Source organism: Sceloporus occidentalis, unplaced genomic scaffold (genome assembly GCF_023333645.1).
Source record: "Sceloporus occidentalis isolate IW3139 unplaced genomic scaffold, rSceOcc1.0.p SCAF_22, whole genome shotgun sequence".
Classification (NCBI taxonomy): domain Eukaryota; kingdom Metazoa; phylum Chordata; class Lepidosauria; order Squamata; family Phrynosomatidae; genus Sceloporus; species Sceloporus occidentalis.
Window position 1 is genome coordinate 7,183,444 of NW_028317002.1, and position 21,688 is coordinate 7,205,131.

The 21,688-nt window shown below is 40.5% G+C and overlaps 2 protein-coding genes and 4 non-coding genes across 7 annotated transcripts; all 6 read left to right on the forward strand.

The window, feature by feature from the left end:
• The first annotated feature begins 525 nt into the window (after window positions 1-525).
• On the forward strand, window positions 526-8,560 carry LOC149300940 (T-complex protein 1 subunit zeta-like). 2 transcript variants are annotated; one of them, XM_089484535.1, is made up of 14 exons: window positions 526-662; window positions 1,271-1,334; window positions 2,129-2,263; window positions 2,723-2,896; window positions 3,375-3,478; window positions 3,958-4,068; window positions 4,373-4,532; window positions 4,897-4,979; window positions 5,565-5,661; window positions 6,061-6,208; window positions 6,381-6,514; window positions 7,511-7,613; window positions 8,103-8,175; window positions 8,488-8,560. In XM_089484535.1, the coding sequence occupies exons 1-14, from the start codon at window positions 526-528 to the stop codon at window positions 8,558-8,560; spliced, it is 1,596 nt and encodes a 531-aa protein (XP_089340661.1). The 2 variants fall into 2 exon arrangements, with proteins under 2 accessions (XP_089340661.1, XP_089340662.1); XM_089484536.1 differs by lacking the exon at window positions 2,129-2,263.
• Window positions 1,564-1,695, forward strand: LOC149300941 (small nucleolar RNA SNORA15). The gene has a single exon (XR_016272282.1). It is a non-coding gene; the product is annotated as a small nucleolar RNA SNORA15 (small nucleolar RNA).
• Window positions 3,742-3,867, forward strand: LOC149300942 (small nucleolar RNA SNORA15). The gene has a single exon (XR_016272281.1). It is a non-coding gene; the product is annotated as a small nucleolar RNA SNORA15 (small nucleolar RNA).
• LOC149300943 (small nucleolar RNA SNORA22) lies at window positions 7,076-7,210 on the forward strand. Its single transcript, XR_016272276.1, has one exon. It is a non-coding gene; the product is annotated as a small nucleolar RNA SNORA22 (small nucleolar RNA).
• Window positions 7,779-7,916, forward strand: LOC149300944 (small nucleolar RNA SNORA22). The gene has a single exon (XR_016272277.1). It is a non-coding gene; the product is annotated as a small nucleolar RNA SNORA22 (small nucleolar RNA).
• Window positions 8,561-14,315: 5,755 nt separating the features above from the next.
• LOC149300945 (phosphoserine phosphatase-like) lies at window positions 14,316-19,956 on the forward strand. The gene is made up of 5 exons (XM_089484687.1): window positions 14,316-14,455; window positions 16,702-16,836; window positions 17,171-17,316; window positions 18,288-18,436; window positions 19,813-19,956. The coding sequence occupies exons 1-5, from the start codon at window positions 14,316-14,318 to the stop codon at window positions 19,954-19,956; spliced, it is 714 nt and encodes a 237-aa protein (XP_089340813.1).
• Window positions 19,957-21,688: the final 1,732 nt, after the last annotated feature.

A 21,688-nucleotide genomic window follows, 5' to 3' on the forward strand; every position in this document is an offset into this window, starting at 1 on the left:
TCTTCTGTGTCCAGTTACTTTAGAAAACATCCACCATTAAACATATCCGTGCCTATTCCTGCCATGGAAGTCACTTCGAAATCATGAATTTAAAATTAACGTTACGAAACAATATGTGAGATTATATATATATATATATTTCATAAATAATATAGAATGTTTCTGTACACGAAGGCATAGGAATCAATGCATTTCACACACCCCGCCGCCGCCTCGCCCCGCCGCCGCCTCTGGTTACTAATACACTAACTGACGTTTTTTTCTTAACAGTTACAGCGGTCTCGCGTTGAACTCGCGCGAGAACGCGACATAAATGCCCTTCCAATGAAACGGCAGACTCCCATTCCGCAGCCAATCGGGTTCGACGTTGGTAAAGCTGGCCCTGCCGAGCACGTTAGATTGTTCTGGAAGAGCCGGCCCTATTTTCTTGCACGGCGCGGCGTGGTAGGGGAAGCCGCTAGCTGATTCATTGTGTCGTACAAGCGCCGGTTTTTCTTCCCCTTCGGTCTGTTCTTCTGCAACGCAATGTCGGCCGTAAAAGCACTTAACCCCAAAGCCGAGGTGGCCCGAGCCCATGCCGCTCTTGCCGTTAATATCAGCGCCGCACGTGGACTTCAGGATGTGCTGCGCACCAACCTCGGGCCTAAGGGCACCATGAAAATGTGAGCCTCTGACAGACCGCCGTGACTGCCTTGTTGGGGATGTAAGACGATATAATGGGTAACGGACGGGCTGGGGGTCGTTATATTGGGCATTGTCAGCTCCCTGAAGCGGCGCCCGTTTTAATACCCATGTAGGCTTAACGTTATACCGCGTTCTAAAGCCCCGCTATGCGTAAGGGTGACAGGCCTGGTTAATACCCCCCCTTACCGGGTGTCCGCATGTCCTTTGAAACTTAACTTATTGTTACGTTTTTTTGTATTTGTGGGAATCAAGATAAGGCCGAGTGACGCCCATCAGATAAAAAAAAAAAGATCATTGCTCTGATCCACACGCTATACCGGGTTAGTGTGTTTGCCAGTCTCGCTGAGAATTCACTATTGTTGGCTGCTGCTTCTGGATCGCCAAAGGGTTAATATTTCTTGCCCCTACTTGAGGGTATTTTTTGAGCTGCTACCCAAAAATAATAGAAATGTCATTTATACATGCTATGGGGCTAGTCTTATGACATTTTAAGATATGAAGAGGATAAACGCAGTATTTATAAAGCTCTTAGAATTGCACATTTAAATCGTCTTCTTCCTTTTTTTTTTTTTTCTGTGATCTATAGGCTAGTGTCTGGTGCTGGAGACATCAAGCTGACCAAAGATGGCAATGTGTTGCTTCATGAAATGGTAAGTGTGTCCTATGTATCGGGTGGGGTGGGGGGGATTTTACCTCTAAGCTTAAACTGGGTTATCCAGTCTGAGGCCTTCCACTACCAGTAGTATAAATAACACTTATTTTTAGAACATTGATGCTTCATCACATGGTAGTTGCCAAGGCAATATCTGGTTTAGACTTTATTTTATTCTAATGAAAAGTGACTTGTTGGGTTGGTAGTAAGGATCAGTTACTGAGTCTGCATGGATGAATTCTGCGTTGGCTTGCGGTAGCGATTGCAGTCAGACACCATGCTAAACTATTTCTTGCATGTGCTTGTTTTAATGACAATCGTTCATTGAATGTCGTCAAAAAGTGCATTTGCATACACTCCTACACAAAGCAAACAAATGTGCACAGTACACACAGTATACACTTGTAGTCTTCCTTTTTTCAGGGATATTTATTAAAGTGAGTTAAAAAAAAGACCATTTGACCAGTGCCTTCTGAAATGTTTGTGTCCAGCTACAGCCGTGTGATAATATCCCAGAAACATGGGTGGTTTTTCGTGGCATCTTCTTCCTTAGGACCCTGTTTCATTGAATCTGTTCTCTCATGGCTGTTTTACTGGAGACGCATTATATAGAACTAGTTGTCGGTTTGATGCTTGCTGAAAAATACAGCATCATTAATTTGCATCAGTAATCTATTTAGCCTTGGTTGTCATCCTTGGTGCATCCTGGGCCTGAGTGAAGTCGTTCACTCCTAGGTATGTCCATCTGTCTTCGTTTGTTTTGTTTTAATATTACCCTGTTTTGCTTTTCAGCAAATTCAACACCCAACAGCATCCCTGATTGCTAAAGTAGCCACTGCGCAAGATGATATCACCGGTGATGGCACAACCTCCAACGTCCTGATCATCGGGGAGCTGCTGAAACAAGCAGATCTATACATTTCAGAGGTATGCTGGGTTCCAGCGTCTTGCGTCTTTACTGAAAGTACAATGAAGTTGTTATAGGAGTAGTTTTTGTTACGCTGTTGTTGCCATAAAGTGGCGTTGACAAGGCTCCCGCTGTTTACCTCTTAAACATTTCTAGTTGCTGAATTAGCTGTGTTATGAAGGGCACTCCAGTGAACTAATCATTCAAGAAGGGATAATTAGACCCTCCATAACGTTAATCTGTGAGATTTTGTAAATGTAATCTTGGCGGTTGTTCGTTACGCAGTCGCACTATGTTGCACAAGAAGCTCTAGGGTTTGTTCTTTCATATTATGTTATTTTACACACACACACACACACACACGTGTGCCATTATCCGTTATATCCTATGCATTATAAAGGCCCAGCCAGGCTGTTTAATGTCCCCTCATAATGCATTTTAAATGTTTAATATAAGTGAAGTACATATATTTTCCGTAGGGTCTTCATCCAAGAATTGTGACTGAAGGCTTTGAAGCTGCAAAGGGCAAAGCACTTGAAGTCTTGGATCAGTTGAAAGTGTCCAAGGAAATGGACCGGGAGACCCTAATCAATGTGGCACGGACATCACTGTGCACCAAGGTTCATGCTGAACTAGCTGATGTCTTAACAGAGGTGAGTTCATTATTTTTTATATATGCAAGCTCTAGAGTTAAAACTTGGTTGAAGGGATCATAACAAACTAACAGCCACTCTGCCATCCCCTCCTGGCTTACCTCTCGTGCTTCAGGCTCCCTGGTATCTAGGGACAGCCAGTTAACGTCTTCGTGATGCACATAGACGCCTCCGCCACTTCTGCTGGGGCTTCTATGATGGAGCACAGGATGGTCATGTCACGCTGACGCTCTGTCATAGAAGCCCCGGCGGAAGTGCCGGTAGCAGCGGAGGTGTCCACGTGCACTGGCTGACAGAGAAGCTCTGTGGGGGATTTAGATCTTAGTCTTATAGTCAGACCTCATTTGCTCTGGAAACAAAACTCATCTTATGTTCGAGCAAATACAGTGATCTTGTGTATTTTAATTATGTAGGAATCCAAATTCCTATTTCCATATAACTTTTATATGAATAATGTTCACATCTTTTTGCATTTCAGGCTGTTGTGGACTCTATTTTGGCCATCAGACAGCCAAATGAGCCTGTTGACTTGTACATGGTTGAAATTATGGAGATGAAACATAAAACAGAAAGTGACACTAAGTGAGTAGCATTAGTATGCATGATAAACTGTGTGCAGTTTGGTAAAGTTAATTAAATCCGAGGAATTCTTTCATATAACTAAAGGAAAAAAATGTTTTTAGTGGTGCTTATGGCAAACAAGGTTTTGTAGCAGTAAGTGTTGAAATGTAAGGAATCCTTAAACTGTAACTGATTAAATATTAAAAATTATTGGAACTATAACAGATGTGTAGTGTTTTTTTTAATCATCTTACTGTGGTTGGTATTCATTCTTCTTTTCTGGTGCATGGGTGAATTCTGCGTTACCTTGCTGTAGTTACTGCAGTCAGACACCATGCTAAAGTGAATCTCAACTGTGCTTTTGATGACCTATTTGTTTTGGCATGTAGGCAGCACAGTGGCGTACACATTTAACACATTGTATTCGTGTCTGGAAACATCCATCTCTACCTGCTCCCAGTTTTCTTTCATTAAGAGCTACAATCTCCTGTCCCCATCAGGTTGATCAGAGGGCTTGTCCTTGATCATGGAGCTCGTCATCCAGATATGAAGAAGAGAGTGGAAGATGCTTTCATCCTCACCTGTAATGTTTCCTTGGAATATGAAAAGACGTATGTTTGTTTTTTATTATAATTTGTCTATATAATATGCAAGAAAATGCCATTACATTTATTTTAAAAAACATATTGAGTCTATCTTAAGTATCTGAAATTGAACTGTAGTATGTCTATTTTCTCTGGCCCCTGTATATCATTGTTTCTGAACTGTTTAGCATTAGGGATAGCAGGGGGGTTGCATAAGGATGCCACCCTGGGTCACCCCCTAGGGCAACACCCGAGGTAAATCCATCACTGCATGGAAACATTACAGTTTAGATGTGAATATACCTTAACCTTCACTAATGTATATTTTCAGAGAAGTGAATTCCGGATTCTTCTACAAAAGCGCAGATGAGCGTGAAAAACTGGTTAAAGCTGAGCGGAAGTTTATTGAAGAGAGGGTAAAAAAAATCATTGCCCTGAAGCAAAAGGTCTGTGGAGATACTGGCAAAGGATTTGTTGTGATAAATCAAAAGGTACGTTTGTGGTAGTTTTATAATTGACCTCTTTATATCGTGCTTCAGTGATCTGCACGGGGAATGCTAATGTGTGCTTCAGTGATTTCCTTTGCTAAATGAATGTCTATTCCTCTGATAATTCTTCAGTATCCCTACACATTGTTTTAATATGTTGGACAGTGGGGTACGGGTGGTGTTTCAACATATAATCCAGAGTTCTTACTTGTACGTAACCAGGTGAAATTATGAATATATATATTTTTCATAAAATTGTTTTAACTGAAAGATTCGGGGAAATGTTTCAACTTGACATTTTATTAGAACATAAAAAGAGGTTACAGAGTTAAGTGTACAAGACATTAATGAGTAGTTTGTGTTTTAGGGAATTGACCCATATTCTTTGGATGCCCTTGCTAAGGAAGGAATTGTAGCACTTCGTAGAGCAAAGAGAAGAAATATGGAAAGGTTAGTTCTTTTTTGCTTTGTTCATAGTCGCTTCTCTTGTTGAATGAACTGTTTGATAAATGCTTTTCTTGGTACTTGGGTATTATCCGGACACCCAATGCCCATGTATGTTATAGAAGTTGGCTATTGCCAGGGAACTGACCATCTAAGCGAACAAAGGCTTTAATGAAAATTAACACATCTGGTGAGCTGCACTATTCTGCCCTGCTTTGCGTGCTGGGAGACGACAAGGCTCCAGTTGCATGGGGTTTCGCAGCTGATGGGCTTCCTCCTTTTTTGAATATGCATGTTACGGGGGGCCATACTTCATATGCAACAGCCGTCCGATGAATGGCACACGCTTTACACGTACATATCTTTATTATTCATAAATCTGTTTTAATAGAGCGACAATGTAGTAATCTCTGAAAGGTTTAATGCCATATAGAACAGTATCTATGAAAATGCTCCATTCTGCCGCACTGTGATTTCCTTTATGGTGGTCTAAGTGTATTTTGTATACACGAGGTGGCGCCCGGATAATTCACAAGTACCTATTTATATGTGTGTGTGTATATGTATCTAACAAGGATTTGTTGTCCCCAGGTTGACTCTGGCATGTGGTGGCAATGCCATGAATTCTGTGGATGATCTCACTCCTGAATGCTTAGGACATGCTGGCCTTGTATATGAATACACAATGGTAAATGGCTACGTATTTGTATTCTGATTTAGTAAACTTTTTGGCTTTGTCATGAAAATACACAGTAACATGTGAATGTAGCCAGACTGCAGTCTTCGCTGGTGCTGGTCTTACCCAATACGCGCTGACGTTTAGGATTGGATGATGAATATTGTTGTTTTTATTAACATAGTTCCAACAATTTACACAACGCTTCTTACAATACATATATTCAAGGGCTATGAAAGACTATTATTAAGACTAAGGCAAATCTGTCTGTTAGATGGAGAGGGCCTGCTTACAATCTTGACTGTAGTTCAGCGCTCTGGGAACATTTTGGAAGCTGGCGGATGTGATTTGTCCCGATTATATTGGTTAGATTTTATTCTGCTAACTTCTCCTTCCTGTTGTCTGGTCTAGGGTGAAGAAAAGTTCACTTTCGTAGAGGAGTGTGACATCCCACGCTCTGTGACACTGCTTGTCAAGGGGCCAAATAAGCACACGCTAACCCAGATCAAAGACGCCATAAGAGATGGGCTGAGAGCTGTCAAAAATGCCATTGAAGACGGTGAGAGTGCTTACATTACACTAATAAATCTGTGTTCGCTGTAGTATACACCAAGTGCGGGTAATCTTGTAAACTTACTCCCTTCATGTCCTAAATAGTCTTCGTTAAACTTTGTTCTAACTACACAAACGGCTTGGGGTAAACTCACTTCATTCTGTGTTCTTTGCAAAAGGCTGTGTGGTACCCGGTGCCGGGGCGCTAGAAATGGCCATCGCTGATGCTCTTATGAAGCACAAGCCCAGTGTGAAAGGCAGAGCCCAGCTTGGTGTGCAGGCGTTTGCTGATGCTCTCCTCATCATTCCCAAGGTATGAATATAAACATGACTTGTAAGTCTGTGAAAATGATCGCATTCATTTGGTGTATGTAAATTTATTAGAATGTCTTTTTTTGTTTAAGCTAGTTAAGAGTGATCCAGGCATGTTTACTGGGGTGCGGCCGAGGGTTTATTCACGCTATCATATTATTGTGCTAGGTTAAAACTTTTTGATACCCCCACTGCGTTATGAAGGGCTGTTGGCAGAGGTTTTCCCTGCAAAATGCATGGTTTAAGTGGTGACATGACATATCTAACTTTATCTATGCATTATGCAGGGTCAGGCTGTTCATTGCCACAAATAATCACCAAGCTTGGCCCTTCACAATGCCTACCATACTCTTCCTTTTAAGTGAATAAACACTTGCCCGAACTCTGAGCTGAATCTGTCATTGGGAATGGCTAGTCTTCTCTGGCATTTTGTAGTCAAAAGTCATTGTATTAGTAGTGTTGTCTGCAAACATCACTTTTAAAACACTTTATTTGCCTTTTATATCGTGCCATGAGTTTAAACTTTATTTCAGCCAGTTCTAAGCCCTCACAAGGAGCTGAGCTGCACAGGGAACACCCAAGTGTGCTACGTAGCCCCCTTGGCTTTAATCCTGTGCTAAATTGATGTCTGTCCTTTTTCCTCTGCGTCGAGATGGGGTCTTATCCTCCTCCACGTATTCAGAAGAACAGTACATTGTGTAACCGTATTTGCACCGGGGACCCCCCAGCCTCTATGGGAGAACAGTAGTTACACCTGCCCATGTACATATATCCAATACAGGGGGAAGTGGGGGGGAAGTTAGAGAAGCATTTTTTAAAGGGATGTTTTAGGGTCCTTGTCAGCCCTATTGTACTTTAATATGCAGCTGCCCCCCTCCTCTGTGGTCCGGCAATACTTGAAGTATCACTGGGCATGGAAGTTTGTCTGTGCAGGAAGCAATTGTGTGATCTGAGAGAAGGGGGGAAACATTAATTTCTTTGTTTTTTTTTTTTTTAGGTTCTAGCCCAAAACTCTGGTTATGACGCTCAGGAGACATTGGTAAAACTTCAGACTGAATATGCTGAATCAGGTCAGCTTGTGGGTGTGGACCTCAACACAGGTAACATATTTGGAGTTGATACAGTGTGAAACATTTTAAACTGTAATATAACTAGAACCATTGTGTGGGTGCACACTGTTTCTATGTACTGTTTTCTACTTAAAAAAGCAGTTTGATATATATTATTACTTTAATCATTCTGCCCAAAGTTGGTTAGGTGATTTCGTGCACAGAGAACACCCCAAGATTGCCTGGTCGGCTTTGTTGGGCTTTAAATCTGTGCTAAAAGAATGTCTGTCCTTTTTCCTCTGCGTTGGAAGATACAATTTTTCTTCTACACGTATTCAGAAGAACAGTACAACACATGGAACCTTGAAGCTCTTTAGGCAGCAGTTACGTGGATATTATAAGATAAAATCACATTAGGCATTGCTTAGATTTCTAATATGTGTGTTAAATGCTTGAAAGGCGATATATTTGTCTATCTCTGTAGCAGATGTTTTTTCTAACACTTTTTTATTTTTTATTTTTTTTTTCTTTCTTTCCAAGGTGAACCAATGGTTTCAGCAGAAGCAGGAGTCTGGGACAACTACAGTGTTAAAAAGCAGCTCCTCCATTCCTGGTAATACTTAGAACTTCTCTTACATTTTTACATGTGATCCCTCCAGTTTTTGGCTTTTGCAGTAGAATATTTTTGTTGACTTAACCTGGCTAAAGACAGTGCCTCAAACTGCTGCTTGTAACATTGGAATGGAAATTCCCAAATGTTTGTAGAGCTTTGGTAGTAATTGGCGATAAAGTGAACTTTTTTTTTTTTTTTTCTTTGGCTTAAGTAGACCTGAGGGGGCCACCTGGGAAAATTTAGACATGGTGGTTGTAAGCTCTTCTAGTTTTTAGATCCTTAAAGGTGTTTTGTTTTTTTGTTTCCTTCCAGCACTGTAATCGCAAGCAATATCCTCCTAGTGGATGAAATCATGAGAGCAGGAATGTCTTCTCTTAAAGGATAAACATCTGAATGCTGGATATCTTCAACGCATTCGGCTGCTTCCTTCAATTTACTGAACGTGCAGATCCAGTAAAAATGTGTCACTTAAAACTGTTAAACGATAGCACCTATTGAATCCTGATTGACCCAATGTTCAAAATGTATTTATTTTTTCTTTTTGTTTTTTTTTTTATGGCACTGAAGTGTACAAGTTGACTCTGCGGTCTTTGTACGAAATAAAATCAGCTCTTCAATTACCTTGTGTGTCAATGGTTTAACTTATTATTGTGTAATGTTGAGATCAATGAGTATAATGAAACTTTTATAATGAGCAGAGTTTTTATTAAGTTCATCTGTATTGCCAAGTCACATGGGCATCCTTACCGCTGTAATGGTTGGAGAGACTTGGGCATATTTGCCCAGTTAATAAAGCACTAGAAATTGGCATATGGTCAACTTCTTACTGTACAGTGTATGTGATGCAGCACCTAAATTAATGGAAGATTTGGGGTATTAAATGTATTAAAGGTCAACCTTTAAAGTCATTGCAGTAGCTGGGAAGTTGCCATTTTCCAACTCTCAGCTTGGCAACTGCGGTCGTGTTGAGAGGAGCTTCAGGGTGTCTTCTGTCTAGAAAACCTTAAGATTGTCAGCTTGCGAGCAGGGTTCTCTACCTAATGTATCGGTTAGTCTGTCAATCCTTGTCTTGTCTTACCCCTTGAATATATGTAATGTATTAACCGCTGCGTAAATTGTTGGCACTATGTAAATAAAAGATAATAGAGAAATGCATAAATAGCGTCACAAACTACATGCACAGAGTTCCATCCACACACGCTAGTTAGGTTATGGATCTACTCTTCAAGGAAGGTCCTCCCAGAGTAGAAGGTCATCTGCAAAACACCTGGATCTATATACATGATCCAGAGCCCTTGGCAACGTGGACGGCTCTGTTGTATTGGGGAAGTCTGCTTCATCAACATACCGTATTTGCTCGACTATAAGACAAGGTTTTTTCCAGAGCAAACGTGGTAATGTCAGGGTTCGTTCTAACTGGACAGTGGTATTCACCTCTGACTAAAAATCTGCAGTTTGTGTGGAAGTCCATGTTCCTCAGCGCTCGGCCCTCATGAAGTCCTGGGGAGATGAGGCCTGAATGGGCAGGTGTTCCATTCTTCAGTTTGGCCAAAAGCTTAACCAGTGACCCTGGATGCTTTTTCTCAGGTCTGGCTCCGCTATGGCAGTAGCCAGTCGATTTAGGCTGCCATAGCTTCCCTCGTTCCTCAGGGTTGTATGCTGCATTGTAATACGTTACACCATTATGTAGAATGCATTTTAGTTATATTTAATACACGGTATAACTATTCTACCTTTCACGCACACTCAAATAGTTTTTTCGCATGTATAGCTTAGGTAACACAATTTAATGTTTTGTTTTTCTTCCGTTAAACTGAGCGTGTTAACAGAATAGATAACAGATGTCCTCCAAGTCTGCCACATGCTTCCTCCACTCAAACTTCCTTTACTGACGTTAATATGCCAGTGTGACAACAGGCATGTGAATGTCTTTCGTTAACCGCCTATTTTCCAAATCCCACCGACATGCTCAACTGGAAACTATATTCAGAGAAAAAGTGCTGTGACTTCTTCAATAACAGGAAAGTGGTGGCTCACAGAAGCAAAGTACGTTCCTCTACGTTAGAGTTCCAGGATCAGTAGATGCAACTTCTTGTGATGGACTCCCTTCTCAACGCATTACCGCTCTCGAGACTATGATATTAATGTACTACCCAAGAATCATTTTCTCCAGATGCGTTATTTACATTTTCCTCGGAGGCTTTCCTTTTCCCTCTACGCTCCCTCTGTTGATAGATTTTTATTTTATTGTGGGCTATTTCCAGTTTCCTTTCCAGTTCATAGATTTTCATCTTGATTTTTTCAGCACTCGGAAGGCAATAACTGTGGTCCGTGGGTATATCCGTCTGTTTGTGTGCGTCTGTGCTCGGTTTAGTTGGAGGATCCTCTTCTGTCTCGGTAACAGTGGTTTTCTTCAAGAGAGCTATCTGCAGTGTAAAGATGTGAGATACACGGAGTTAGCCTTGAGGCCTTGTATTTGAACTGGGGATTTTCTCCAAGTCAAACAATATGCCTATATAGAGGTTTCAAATGCAGATGACATTAATAAAAGCTGGTTAGCTTGAGGTTTCTTGGTTTAAGAACATAGATGGAATCTTGACCTACATCCCAAAACAGAGCTGGCTACCTGTTATCCAAATGCGACTTACATTTTTTCCCCCAGTTGCCAACGTACCTCACCAAATGTAGAAGTTAATATGTATAACTTTACTGGTTTTCCAGAAGCTTCAATATACTAAGCTAGAGCTACTGGAATTCTGGATTGCCTTTAAAACAACAATCTTCCTGAATGGTCTATACAATCATCTACAACCTGTATTCATCTGAAGACGGACGTGATTCTTGGGTATGGCAGTAAGCTACTTACCCCACAAAACTGAAAAAATCGCATTATTGTATTAATTTCATGTGTAGGGAGTGAAACCTTAGCTTTATTACCTTTTCGAGCATGTGGTTAGGATAGATAAATATCGTTGGTACAGCATTTGCCCTCAAGCGTACGGTTTGTCCTGTCCTATCAAAATATGTCTCTTCAAAGTGTTTGGAGCACAGAAAAGTATGAAGACCAGGGACGAAGTTGTCTCTGTTCACGTACTTTAGCCACTCGGTTCGTCTTTTTATGTTTGATGGGAATCTAAGAAGACAAATATCGTCGATATATCATTTCAGTTAATCTCCCATCCTATTAGACAATGGTAGGTATTGTCAAAACTCACCAGCTGGAAGAGTTATGAGTTAAAGAGCTAACTTTGGAGAGGGTCAGCCCTAGGCAGGTGCCAAAGGTGAATTGTCGGGCTCCACAGTCCACCCCAGGATCTGTTGGCCAATGTCTGTGGAAAAGCCACATGGACCACGCTGGCCAACCCCAACCACAATGAGGACATCACGATGGTATGAGCATGTGTGTAAGTGTGAGGGAGAACGTATTTGAGCTTAGATATAACTATATATTTGCAGTAACAAAAAATAGTTTAACAAGTGTTCTTTTTTGCCATAAATTAGCCCAAAACTCCTAAAAACCAATTTAAAAAGAAGACAAGGTCTCCATGGAGAAACACTCAAATATACAGTGAGGAGCCAGCAAATTAGGTCAATAACAAACCAATATACTACATCCCACTATTGAAAGAGTCAAAGATGTCTTCTTATTCTAGTGCAGGATGACGTGCATAGCCATGCATTTGACGACACATCATGATGATGACCAATAATGGCACATGACTTTTACATCCTTGCACTTTACTAAATGAAGCCTCATGTTTAGAATGTAATCTTATATTGTGAAGAGCATTCACGTTAAGTCTTATTGCCTTGGTGATCCCCTGTTGTCGCACCTACCTATGAAAAGTTACCCGATTGTCTTTTTTAGAGTTGCTGTTACACCCAGAGGCAGCGCATGTAGTGGGCATTATACGGGGCAACGGTCTACTTCTCAGTATAAGAACACTGTAACAGCATCCCTAAGCAACATGGCTGCCGCAGGCTTCAACGGGTCACATGACCGCACGCAAGTCAGCGACGTCATCGCAGCTTTTAAGGTAGACCAATGTAATTTGATGACAAGTAGAGATTGTGCTGTTTAATATTCGCCTCCTCTCGGAAATCCAGCTTGTTCAGCAGCCTGTTCCAAACCCCTCAGATAATATGCAGAGGAAGCAGCCGGAATAGAGTTATCTCCGGGTCAGACATCGCTGCCAGCTCAAAGGTCTCTGCACATTGGACCCGGCTGGGACTGAGCGAGAAGAAGCCGCAAGAGCAGAAGCCGGCATACGCTGTAAGTCACTCGCCTGATGAACATGTGCAAAGGGGCATCTGGCCACCGGCTCCAGGTAGCCCGTTTATGATCACGTTCTAACCCCGCTGCAGCGTCCTGGGCAGGCATTGCAGTGAGCGGGGTTTGCACTGCTTTCCATGCCATGACAGGGGAGCTGATGCAATCCTACTCGGGATAGTCATCATCATTCACCACCCACGCTCTCAGATGCAGCGTTTTATTAAAGCATCGGGTAGTGTCAGCAGGTGATCGATACATTTATTCAATTTATCTGATCTGCACGAGCATTCCTGACACATCAGCAATCTGATGGATGATAAGAGTAGTCGGCATTCACCGGCATGTGTGTTTTTTTTTAATTATTTTGTACATATTTTGTTATTTATAAAAGGATTTGTGAGGATGAATGAATTAAATTTTGAGATCACTTAAAATCACTACAGCTGCTGTAGAAGGTAATGAACCATGCAAACTGAACTTAGTGTCTTTAAATTATATACTGTTTATAGGTTTTTGGTTGTCGTCGGAGTGAAAATTTAATTGTAAATGGTTTCTGTAAAATAAGATTTCTTAATGGTCATCATCAGATTGCTTGGGACATAACGCCTCCATGCTGGTAAAATACCGGCGAGGTTCTAAATACTCACATTTAGGCTTATTCGCTAAACAGAGAGCTCCGTGATTGCACTATACATTAAGAAGTGCTGTAGAAACGACTTGGCTGGCCCTGTAAAATGCATAGTTAAAGAGATCTTCCAAGTCTTTTTACATGTTGAATTATGTGTTATACATTGCCAGCTCAACCCTTCATATGGGAGGAATCTGACAGTGTGAGCCCTTCATGATGAAGAAGAAGTGGATGAAGCCACAACTTTCCTGCAAGTTCTCCTGACAAACTTTAGTAAATAAACCCAAAATGAATTGTTGTGAATACGCTCTTTGTTTATTCACCATTTAGTAACCATGATAAATATATATTGTATAATAAATGTTTTTTTTACCCTTATTGCGAACTGAAGAAATACAGTACAAAACCTAGAGATCCTTATTTCCTTATGTCTTGTGACATTCTATATTTATCAGCAGTTCGGAGACCTTTGGTCAACCCTGACGTTAAGATTTTTGGCTAGGCAATACTTGCAGTTGCAGCAGTTTGCAGTGTGTTTTGGGATTATAAATGCCACAATGACATGCTAGAGGTATTTTGCTGCACAAGCACTACATAACCTGATGGCGCCACATAAAAACAATAAATAATAATAATATGGAATGGCTTGTGGACCAATGATTTACCACGTACTTCATAAAAAGATGTTCCTAGACCCCTGCGATCATGAGCTGGAGAGAGACAGAAAACAGCGAGAAACAGTGATTCACTTTGTCCCAAGACCCAGGTTAAAAAATATATATATATTTTTTAAATTGCTTTTAACTGACCCTAAGAGGTTAATTTTGTCAGATAGTGGGGGATTAGATAGAGTTATGTTTAAGGTTAGGCAGGGGTAAAAATAAAATAAATAAATACTGGTACCAAATGAAAATTAGAACTTAAAATAAATGAAATGCCTTCATATATATACTTCATATATACATACGTCCAAAAAAATATAATTTGTACACTAAGTGAAAAATGCTTTGGTCCTAAAGGTTCCAACAGGAAAGTAACACAAACCTGCAGATGGATTTATCAGTGGCCTGCTAATTGCATGTAACCTATTAGGTAAAGTTGTGCAGTGTTGACTTTTCTATGGCAGGTCATCGCTAAAAGATTCATATAATTGAATGTTATGTTACTGATCTTATATCTTCATCAGTCTTCATCAGTCTTCTTCTTGTCATCTCATCATTATAGACCAGTGACCAAAGAATGGCGTCCCTTTCAGAGTTAAAGGAAATTTTCCGCAAGGCAGACGCTGTGTGCTTTGATGTGGATAGCACTGTCATCAAAGAAGAAGGCATCGATGAACTGGCCAAGTTCTGTGGCGTGGGGGATGCAGTAGCAGAAATGTATGTGCCCTTCTGTCTATATACTGAGCCGAGTAGTGGATGAGTTAGACTGATTTACATTCTGGATCATTACCAATGCACCATCAGTTACCCTTGTGTACCTGATCTTACCATTTACTATGGATCTATGTTTAGACTAATAGGATTCAAATCAAAATTCACTTGTGGCTTTGACCATTGGAAAAAGTTGCTGCAGTGCTTGTAGTCGGTACTTTTCCATTCCAGATCTCGCGCATGTCACTGAATTGGTTCCTTGGAAGCTGACACACTTGAGCGTTTGGCTCTAGCTCGTTGAGCAGTGGGAGAGAGAGACCTGCCAGGAATTCTGCAAATCATGTGGGCACACAATGCGTATGATGGGATTTCTTTTTTTAACTAATTCCCCAGACAAGAAAGAATTCAGGCTGTGGCTGGCTGCCCTTGGGTGCCTTCCACATGCAGTCTGGAACACTAGCCAGGAATCCACCAGATTATGTGGTTATTATTATTATTACTAAAATGGTAGCATAATGCTATAATGTTTAATTATGTTTATTTTTCTCTGCCTGTTTTATATTGTAAACAGCAGATGAAGATATGTTTATGTACATCTAGAACATTGTAAAATTGTTCTCTCTTTGTGACATATAAAAACTGTACAAATAAAGAATTAAAAATAAATACATAAATGAAAGTGAAAACTGCTCTCTCTCCTCTCTCTCCTCTCTCTCCTCTCTCTCCTCTCTCTCCTCTCTCTCCTCTCTCTCCTCTCTCTCCTCTCTCTCCTCTCTCTCCTCTCTCTCCTCTCTCTCCTCTCTCTCCTCTCTCTCCTCTCTCTCCTCTCTCTCCTCTCTCTCCTCTCTCTCATATCTCTCATATCTCCATAATGTATGCATGTGTTAGCTGATAATGCTAAGCAGATACAGTTTCTATATGTGATTTATGGTTTTGTAAAGTTTATTTAACATCATTCATGTTAAATAAAGCTTTTAAAAAAACAAAAACAAAAAAAAACCCCCCCGATGCTTTAATCTAAGTCCCGGGCAGGGGCGCCGAGCGGTTGCTCGTGAAGTTCTCAGCAGCCGCTTGGCGCCCCTTACTCTCAGTGACTCAACATGAAATGCCGGCACCGCGGCAGAGCGAGAAGACGGATGCCTCCCGCTCTCACCGCAGGACTCCGGCAACAAGGTAAGTGGGGGGTGTAGTTTGAAGGGGCAGAGAGGGGGGGTAGTGAGGGGGGCGCCAGAGGAGTAGTCCGCACAGGGAGCCACAACGCCTAAAGCCGGCAAAATCTATTTTAATCTGTGCTTTTTGCTATTAACAGGATATTCTGTAGTCACATATACCTGCAGCCTGTAGTGTAGCATTGCAGGCTCATACATTATTAGGTACAGTCACAATGTGATTGGAAAGAGGGTGGAATAGTGATATTATTTTACTACTGAAAATACTAACCTTTCAGAGTACAGAGAAGGATTCTATACAATGGCTACAATAATGCGAAAATGGAACAAATATTTATCGACACCATTGCGTGTAACTATGTACCGTATTTGCTCAATTATAACACTACCCCCCCAAAAAAACATCTGAAAAACGACCTAGTCTTGTAATCGAGGTCATCTTTTATTCAGACCTTAGATTTATGCTGATCCTCCGATATAGCACTTCCGACACCTACTATAGTCCCCGGAGACACTATACACGCTTGCGGGACTCTGAGCTGCAAGCTAATATGTGGAAACACTTGGGCGTGGGTCACATGATTTACACAGGAATCACATGACCCCGCAGCTACTCTCTTCACGAAGTGATCTCCCACGGTCCCGCCTATCATTCTGTGCTCCTCTTCACCAGTTGTGGAGAGGAGCTGGTTCAAATAGGGGCAAATCTTTGTGGACTACATACTCAGGCTGCCCTAAAGTTGACTGAGTATCATGGGACATGTTGTTCCTAAAGATGTGCTGCTCATCTCTGAGCCATTGTTTTCCCCTCTGATACATGCTATTTTTTTTTCACTATGTTTTGATGTCATACTTTGCAGATAATATTTCTCTTAGGTGTTGTAATGATTAAACAATGTTTCATGGCAAAAACTTTTTGATTCGCCCCCCCATTGGGTCATCTTATTCAGGCCTTTTCTTTTTCTTTCTTTCAATAAGGTCCAAAGTTTAGGGGTGGTCATTTTATAATCCGGTGGATATGGAAATGCACACCAGAGGAATATGTTAGCGCTGTGAATGATGGTCCTCTCTATCCTTTTTCAGGACACGCAGAGCGATGGGGGGATCTCTGACATTCAGGGCAGCCCTCACAGAGAGGCTCGCGTTAATCCGGCCAACGAGGGAACAGGTACAAGCTCTGATAACTGAGCACCCCCCAAGGCTTACTGAGGGCATAAAGTGAGTGTCCAATATCCTGCAATGTTACATATTTACACTTCTCCAGTGTTTTACAATTTGCTCCAAAACGTCTTCACTCTAGAACTTTACATTTAAGAATTTAAACAATGTTATTCTTAAAGATATTTCACTGTTAGTCAATCTTGTTTAAAAGAATTTTGAATTCTCTTTGGTGGCCTCAGAAAATCAGATACTTGAAACCAAGGCCAATGTAGCCCCACTGGGGGTCTAAATGTGTATTGTTTTCAAAGAAAATACGTGCTGGGATTTTAATCTGTTGACGTAGACAGAAGTGTCTGTTTTTAACAGTGTTACACTTATTATTGTTTTTAAGGGAACTGGTTCATAAACTGCATCAGAGGAACATCCAAGTCTTCCTCATATCTGGCGGATTCCACAGCATTGTGGAGCATGTAGCTATACAGCTAGATATCCCTCTGACCAACATCTATGCAAACAGACTCAAGTTCTACTTTAATGGTATGAATGTTGGATTGCTTCTCCATAAAGAATGTGTAGCTGCACCCTATTGCTATGCTCCTGGTGACCATACCTGGGAAGTTTCCGGGTTTGACCCGGAGATTGCCCGGTGAAACACCACTTCTCCGTTTCAAGACCCGAATCCTCCGGGGAGCGGTGTCTTGACATGCCCTGTTCCCCACCCATTTTCCATTTGAATTAGGGGTGTTTCCAGCAGACATCAGCGGGACCACCCACCGACGTTAGTGGGCAGTCCTGGCCATGTCCCGGAGTAGCCGGAGCCCAAAAGTTCCCAGGTATGCTGGTGACTATTGCCCGCAACGTCCCTGTTTATCTTCATTTCATTTTTGGAAATGTTTCCTTTACTGACATTGCTGGTGACAACAGCGAGAATTGTTTTTAACCCAATTGGATCATACCAACATGAATATGGGGATGTCAATGGTTTGAGTCTGGAAGAATATACAGTAAATACCTAAGGTAGCTAAGGAAGCATAACACTGTTACTGTTTAATTAATATAGTAGCATCATATACAGCAGTGATGTACAATTTGAATATACAGTCATATATTAAATAATTAAAGTATGAAAAAGAGATGCCTTCTGTCTCGTATATTATCTATATTCAGTTCAACAATGAAAATTCACAATTATGCTATCTTTTTGTTCACGGGTATAAAAACCTTCAGACAGGTTTATATTTTTATGTACTTATCATGGAGACACAGTTTAAAAAAGAAAAAGTAGTAGTAAAAGGGACACAATTAGACAGAGGGACGCATAGCACCCCATCTTTTTTTAAGAAGTTGTATTTATATCAAGTATTGCCAATGTGATTGTTTGCTGTGTAACTCTTAATATGTAATAGCCACACACTTTCATCTTATATTTGATGTGTAAAGGAAAACTTAAACTTAAATCCAACAAATTATGAATGGACTTTCATCCATGCCTGTAATTTGGTTTGTAGGGGAGTATGCTGGATTTGATGAGACACAGCTCACAGCAGAATCCGGCGGAAAAGGAAAAGTCATTGGCTTGCTGAAGGAAAAGTATGGTTTCCGAAAAATTGTGATGGTAGGAGATGGAGCTACTGACATGGAAGCTTGCCCCCCAGCAGTAAGTAGTAGAATGCTAAGCAAGATTAATACTGTCTCATAAAGCGACCACCACTGGGGTGCCAGGGAGCCATGGTGAAGAAGCATTTATATGGCCATAATAAGATTAAAACTATATATATATATAATGTGTGTACTGGCAGGTAGGAGTGATGGGGTTTGGTTATGAAGGTTTTGTGTATGTGTTACAAGACTTCCTGCAACTTGTGCTGACTCGACTTTGTGTAGGTTAAACTTGTTGAGCAGTTTGGTTCTGAGAATCTAAACCCTGCCTTCAGATGCTTAAACTTGGTTTACATTACTGAGACGGGTATGGCGGGTTTTACATGCAGGTTTTACCGGTATTTTATCCCAGCTAAACTAGCCTCTTGACCTCAACAAATCATTATATATAATAAAGGTTCCTTAGAACCCTAAAATGAAAATTCTGGACCGAAAACAAAAAATCAGGATTCACTTGGACGAAACTGAAAATGACCCCCCCTACCACCTTTAAAAAAATAAATAAATAAATAATTAAAAAATGCACACTTTAAATGAAGGTAAGTAACACACCAAGATTGGACAAAAAAAATCAATAACAATTTTAATATATATATGATTAACAGCAATCACACCCATGCCCAGGCAACCAGTACATGCTGGAATCTGGGTATGTCTGGGCATGATAGGAGTGTGATTGCTGTTAGCAATCATAAATATTTAATATAGCAATCACACTCCTATCATGCGCAAGTAGCCAATACATGCTGAAACCTGACTAACTGCCCCCTTGTGTATTAATGCTTCCAGCAGTATGGGGTGTGCACATCACTTACAGCCTCCCTGTGCTATGCCCCCCCATTCATGCTATCACACACATATTCATTCATTTTCTCATTCACAAACATTGTCATTCATATACTCATTCATTCACTCAATCACACATACTCGTTCATAACTCTCCCCCACCCCTTTAACTGAACTGCAAGTTTCCTGGTGTTGCTCGCAAACTTCTGCAGGGGCCCTGCTGCTTCCCTCTGCCTTATTCTTGTCCTGCCCAGGGGAAGAAGGGATGGAGCAGGGTCATGTGATGTAAATTCACGTGAGTCCGCTGGGTTCCTGCTTCCCCTGGGTGCATCCCTACACAAAACAATTGAAGAGGTTTCTGTATATTATATGTATAATATAGAAGTGCATATATACACATAAATAGTGTCTGCAATATATGGTTTATTCCTGTTGATCTCCTTTGAAGTCCACTAAAGCCAAGTTCTAGGTACAAAGCGGTTGAGTAGCACATATACCGGTAATTTTATTTATTCTGCATCCAGTCTTTTCATGTTTTATTTTTGTGAAACTAGTACACTGAAGTTTGCTTTTACTTCTGAATAATAGGACGGATTCATCGGCTTTGGAGGCAACGTGACAAGACAACAGGTGAAGGAGAAAGCAAAGTGGTATATTACAGACTTCGAGGAGCTGCTGAGAGAACTGGATAGTGACAGTATCAAAATGAATCACAATGATATATTTTACTAGTGTGCGTGTAGTACAACACAAATGTAGTTTTATATTGCGTAGCAGCTTTTTATGTAAACCTTTCCGCAGTGGAAGGTAGAATTTATTTTCCATTTTTTTACATATTATCTAGTGTAGTACATAACGAGAAATATATATACACACACAGTTCTTAGATTTAACAAATTGTTCATAACTTAAAAGTCCATTGTATTCAATGTATTTTTAGAGTTTCTTAGAAATAATACTTTTTTTTTTCTTCTTCATACATAAGAGTGTTTTTGTCGGTGGACCGTAGCAATTTTTCTATAACAAGATAACATTTGAGAAAGGGGTAGCCTTTTCAGAATCTTTTGACTCAATGTCTTTCTTATGACACTGACCTATCCTATAGTAAATGTATTGATATTATTAGTGTCTGTTCACCATTGAATGCATAAGCCATCAGCACCTTTTGAACCTGTCGACGTGGTGGATGTTTGAACCGTAGTGTTTCTGTACTTTAAACTAGTTCATAAAGAGTTCACTTTATGTTTGACTAATTGTGTGTTTATGTCCTAATTGTAGCACTTTGGCGGAAACATTATAAACTGTTTGGACCAGCAAAAAGTGACATGACTAATTTTTTTCTTTCTGAGTATCAGTTTTTTGGTATTATATGATGTAACGAGGAACAAAAAAACATATTGTCATTAAATCATTAAAGGATAGATAACATAGGCAAAAACTAATATTTGTTCAGGAATATTGTCTTACTGGCAAAGGGCAGTAGTCAGATCTATGGGATAGCTAGAGTAAACATTCTAGCTCATGTACCTTGTGTTTTTTGTTTGGGTTCAGAGCTGGATTAACAATCCTTGGGGCCTCTAGGTGCCAATGCGGGGGCCCTCTTCTCAAGCCATTTTATATATTATGTACAGCTAGGCACTCGGGTTGTCTTGTGCATCAATTGTTTCTCTGTGGTATCAATGCACCCATGTCCACTTATGTAGAAAGTGATCTGGAGCCACTGGGGGCTTCAAGCACACTATGGGGTGTATTCTCTGAAAGAAAGGCTACTTTAAAGGACTGGTGGGGCATGGGCTCAACCTCTTTCAAACAACACATATACTAACAAATATATATATATATAAAAGTTGGAAGCAAACTACCAAACCTTTGCGTGATACCTTCATGCTGTGTAGCTGAATTGTCAACCATCAATAGAGCACTTAGGGGGCTTTGACAGAAGTCCTTAGGAAATAAAATTGAAATCATGTAACCTTGTGCATTTGTGTTCCTTTATTTTGTAAATAATTTTTACCTTTTCAGAACAATATTTCAGTAAAACCTACTGAATAGTACAAAGTTAGGTGTTGTTCGCTGTGTGTAACATTACAGTCAAGGGTTGACAATGGTTGTTTTACCATCAGAAACCTAAAAACCTTACATTTGAAACTACCTTGTGTAATAGTTTCATTTGGATAAACACATATAAATAAATGCATTTCAAAAATAATTTTGGCGACTTCTGTATCATGTGATGTACTCCATCCCGACGTATCTAGTTTTTGAGACATAAACAGAAATATATCTCCCTAATGTACCTGTACTAATAAAATATAAATGTGTGTTCCATGTTATTGTGTCTTGCTGGTCCAGAACTCTACCCTTGCCATTTCTAGGTAATAGATGAAATTCCACATACACAAATCTAAGTTTATGCATTTTAGACATAAGATACGCATAATGGAATAGCATTAACAACAGATCA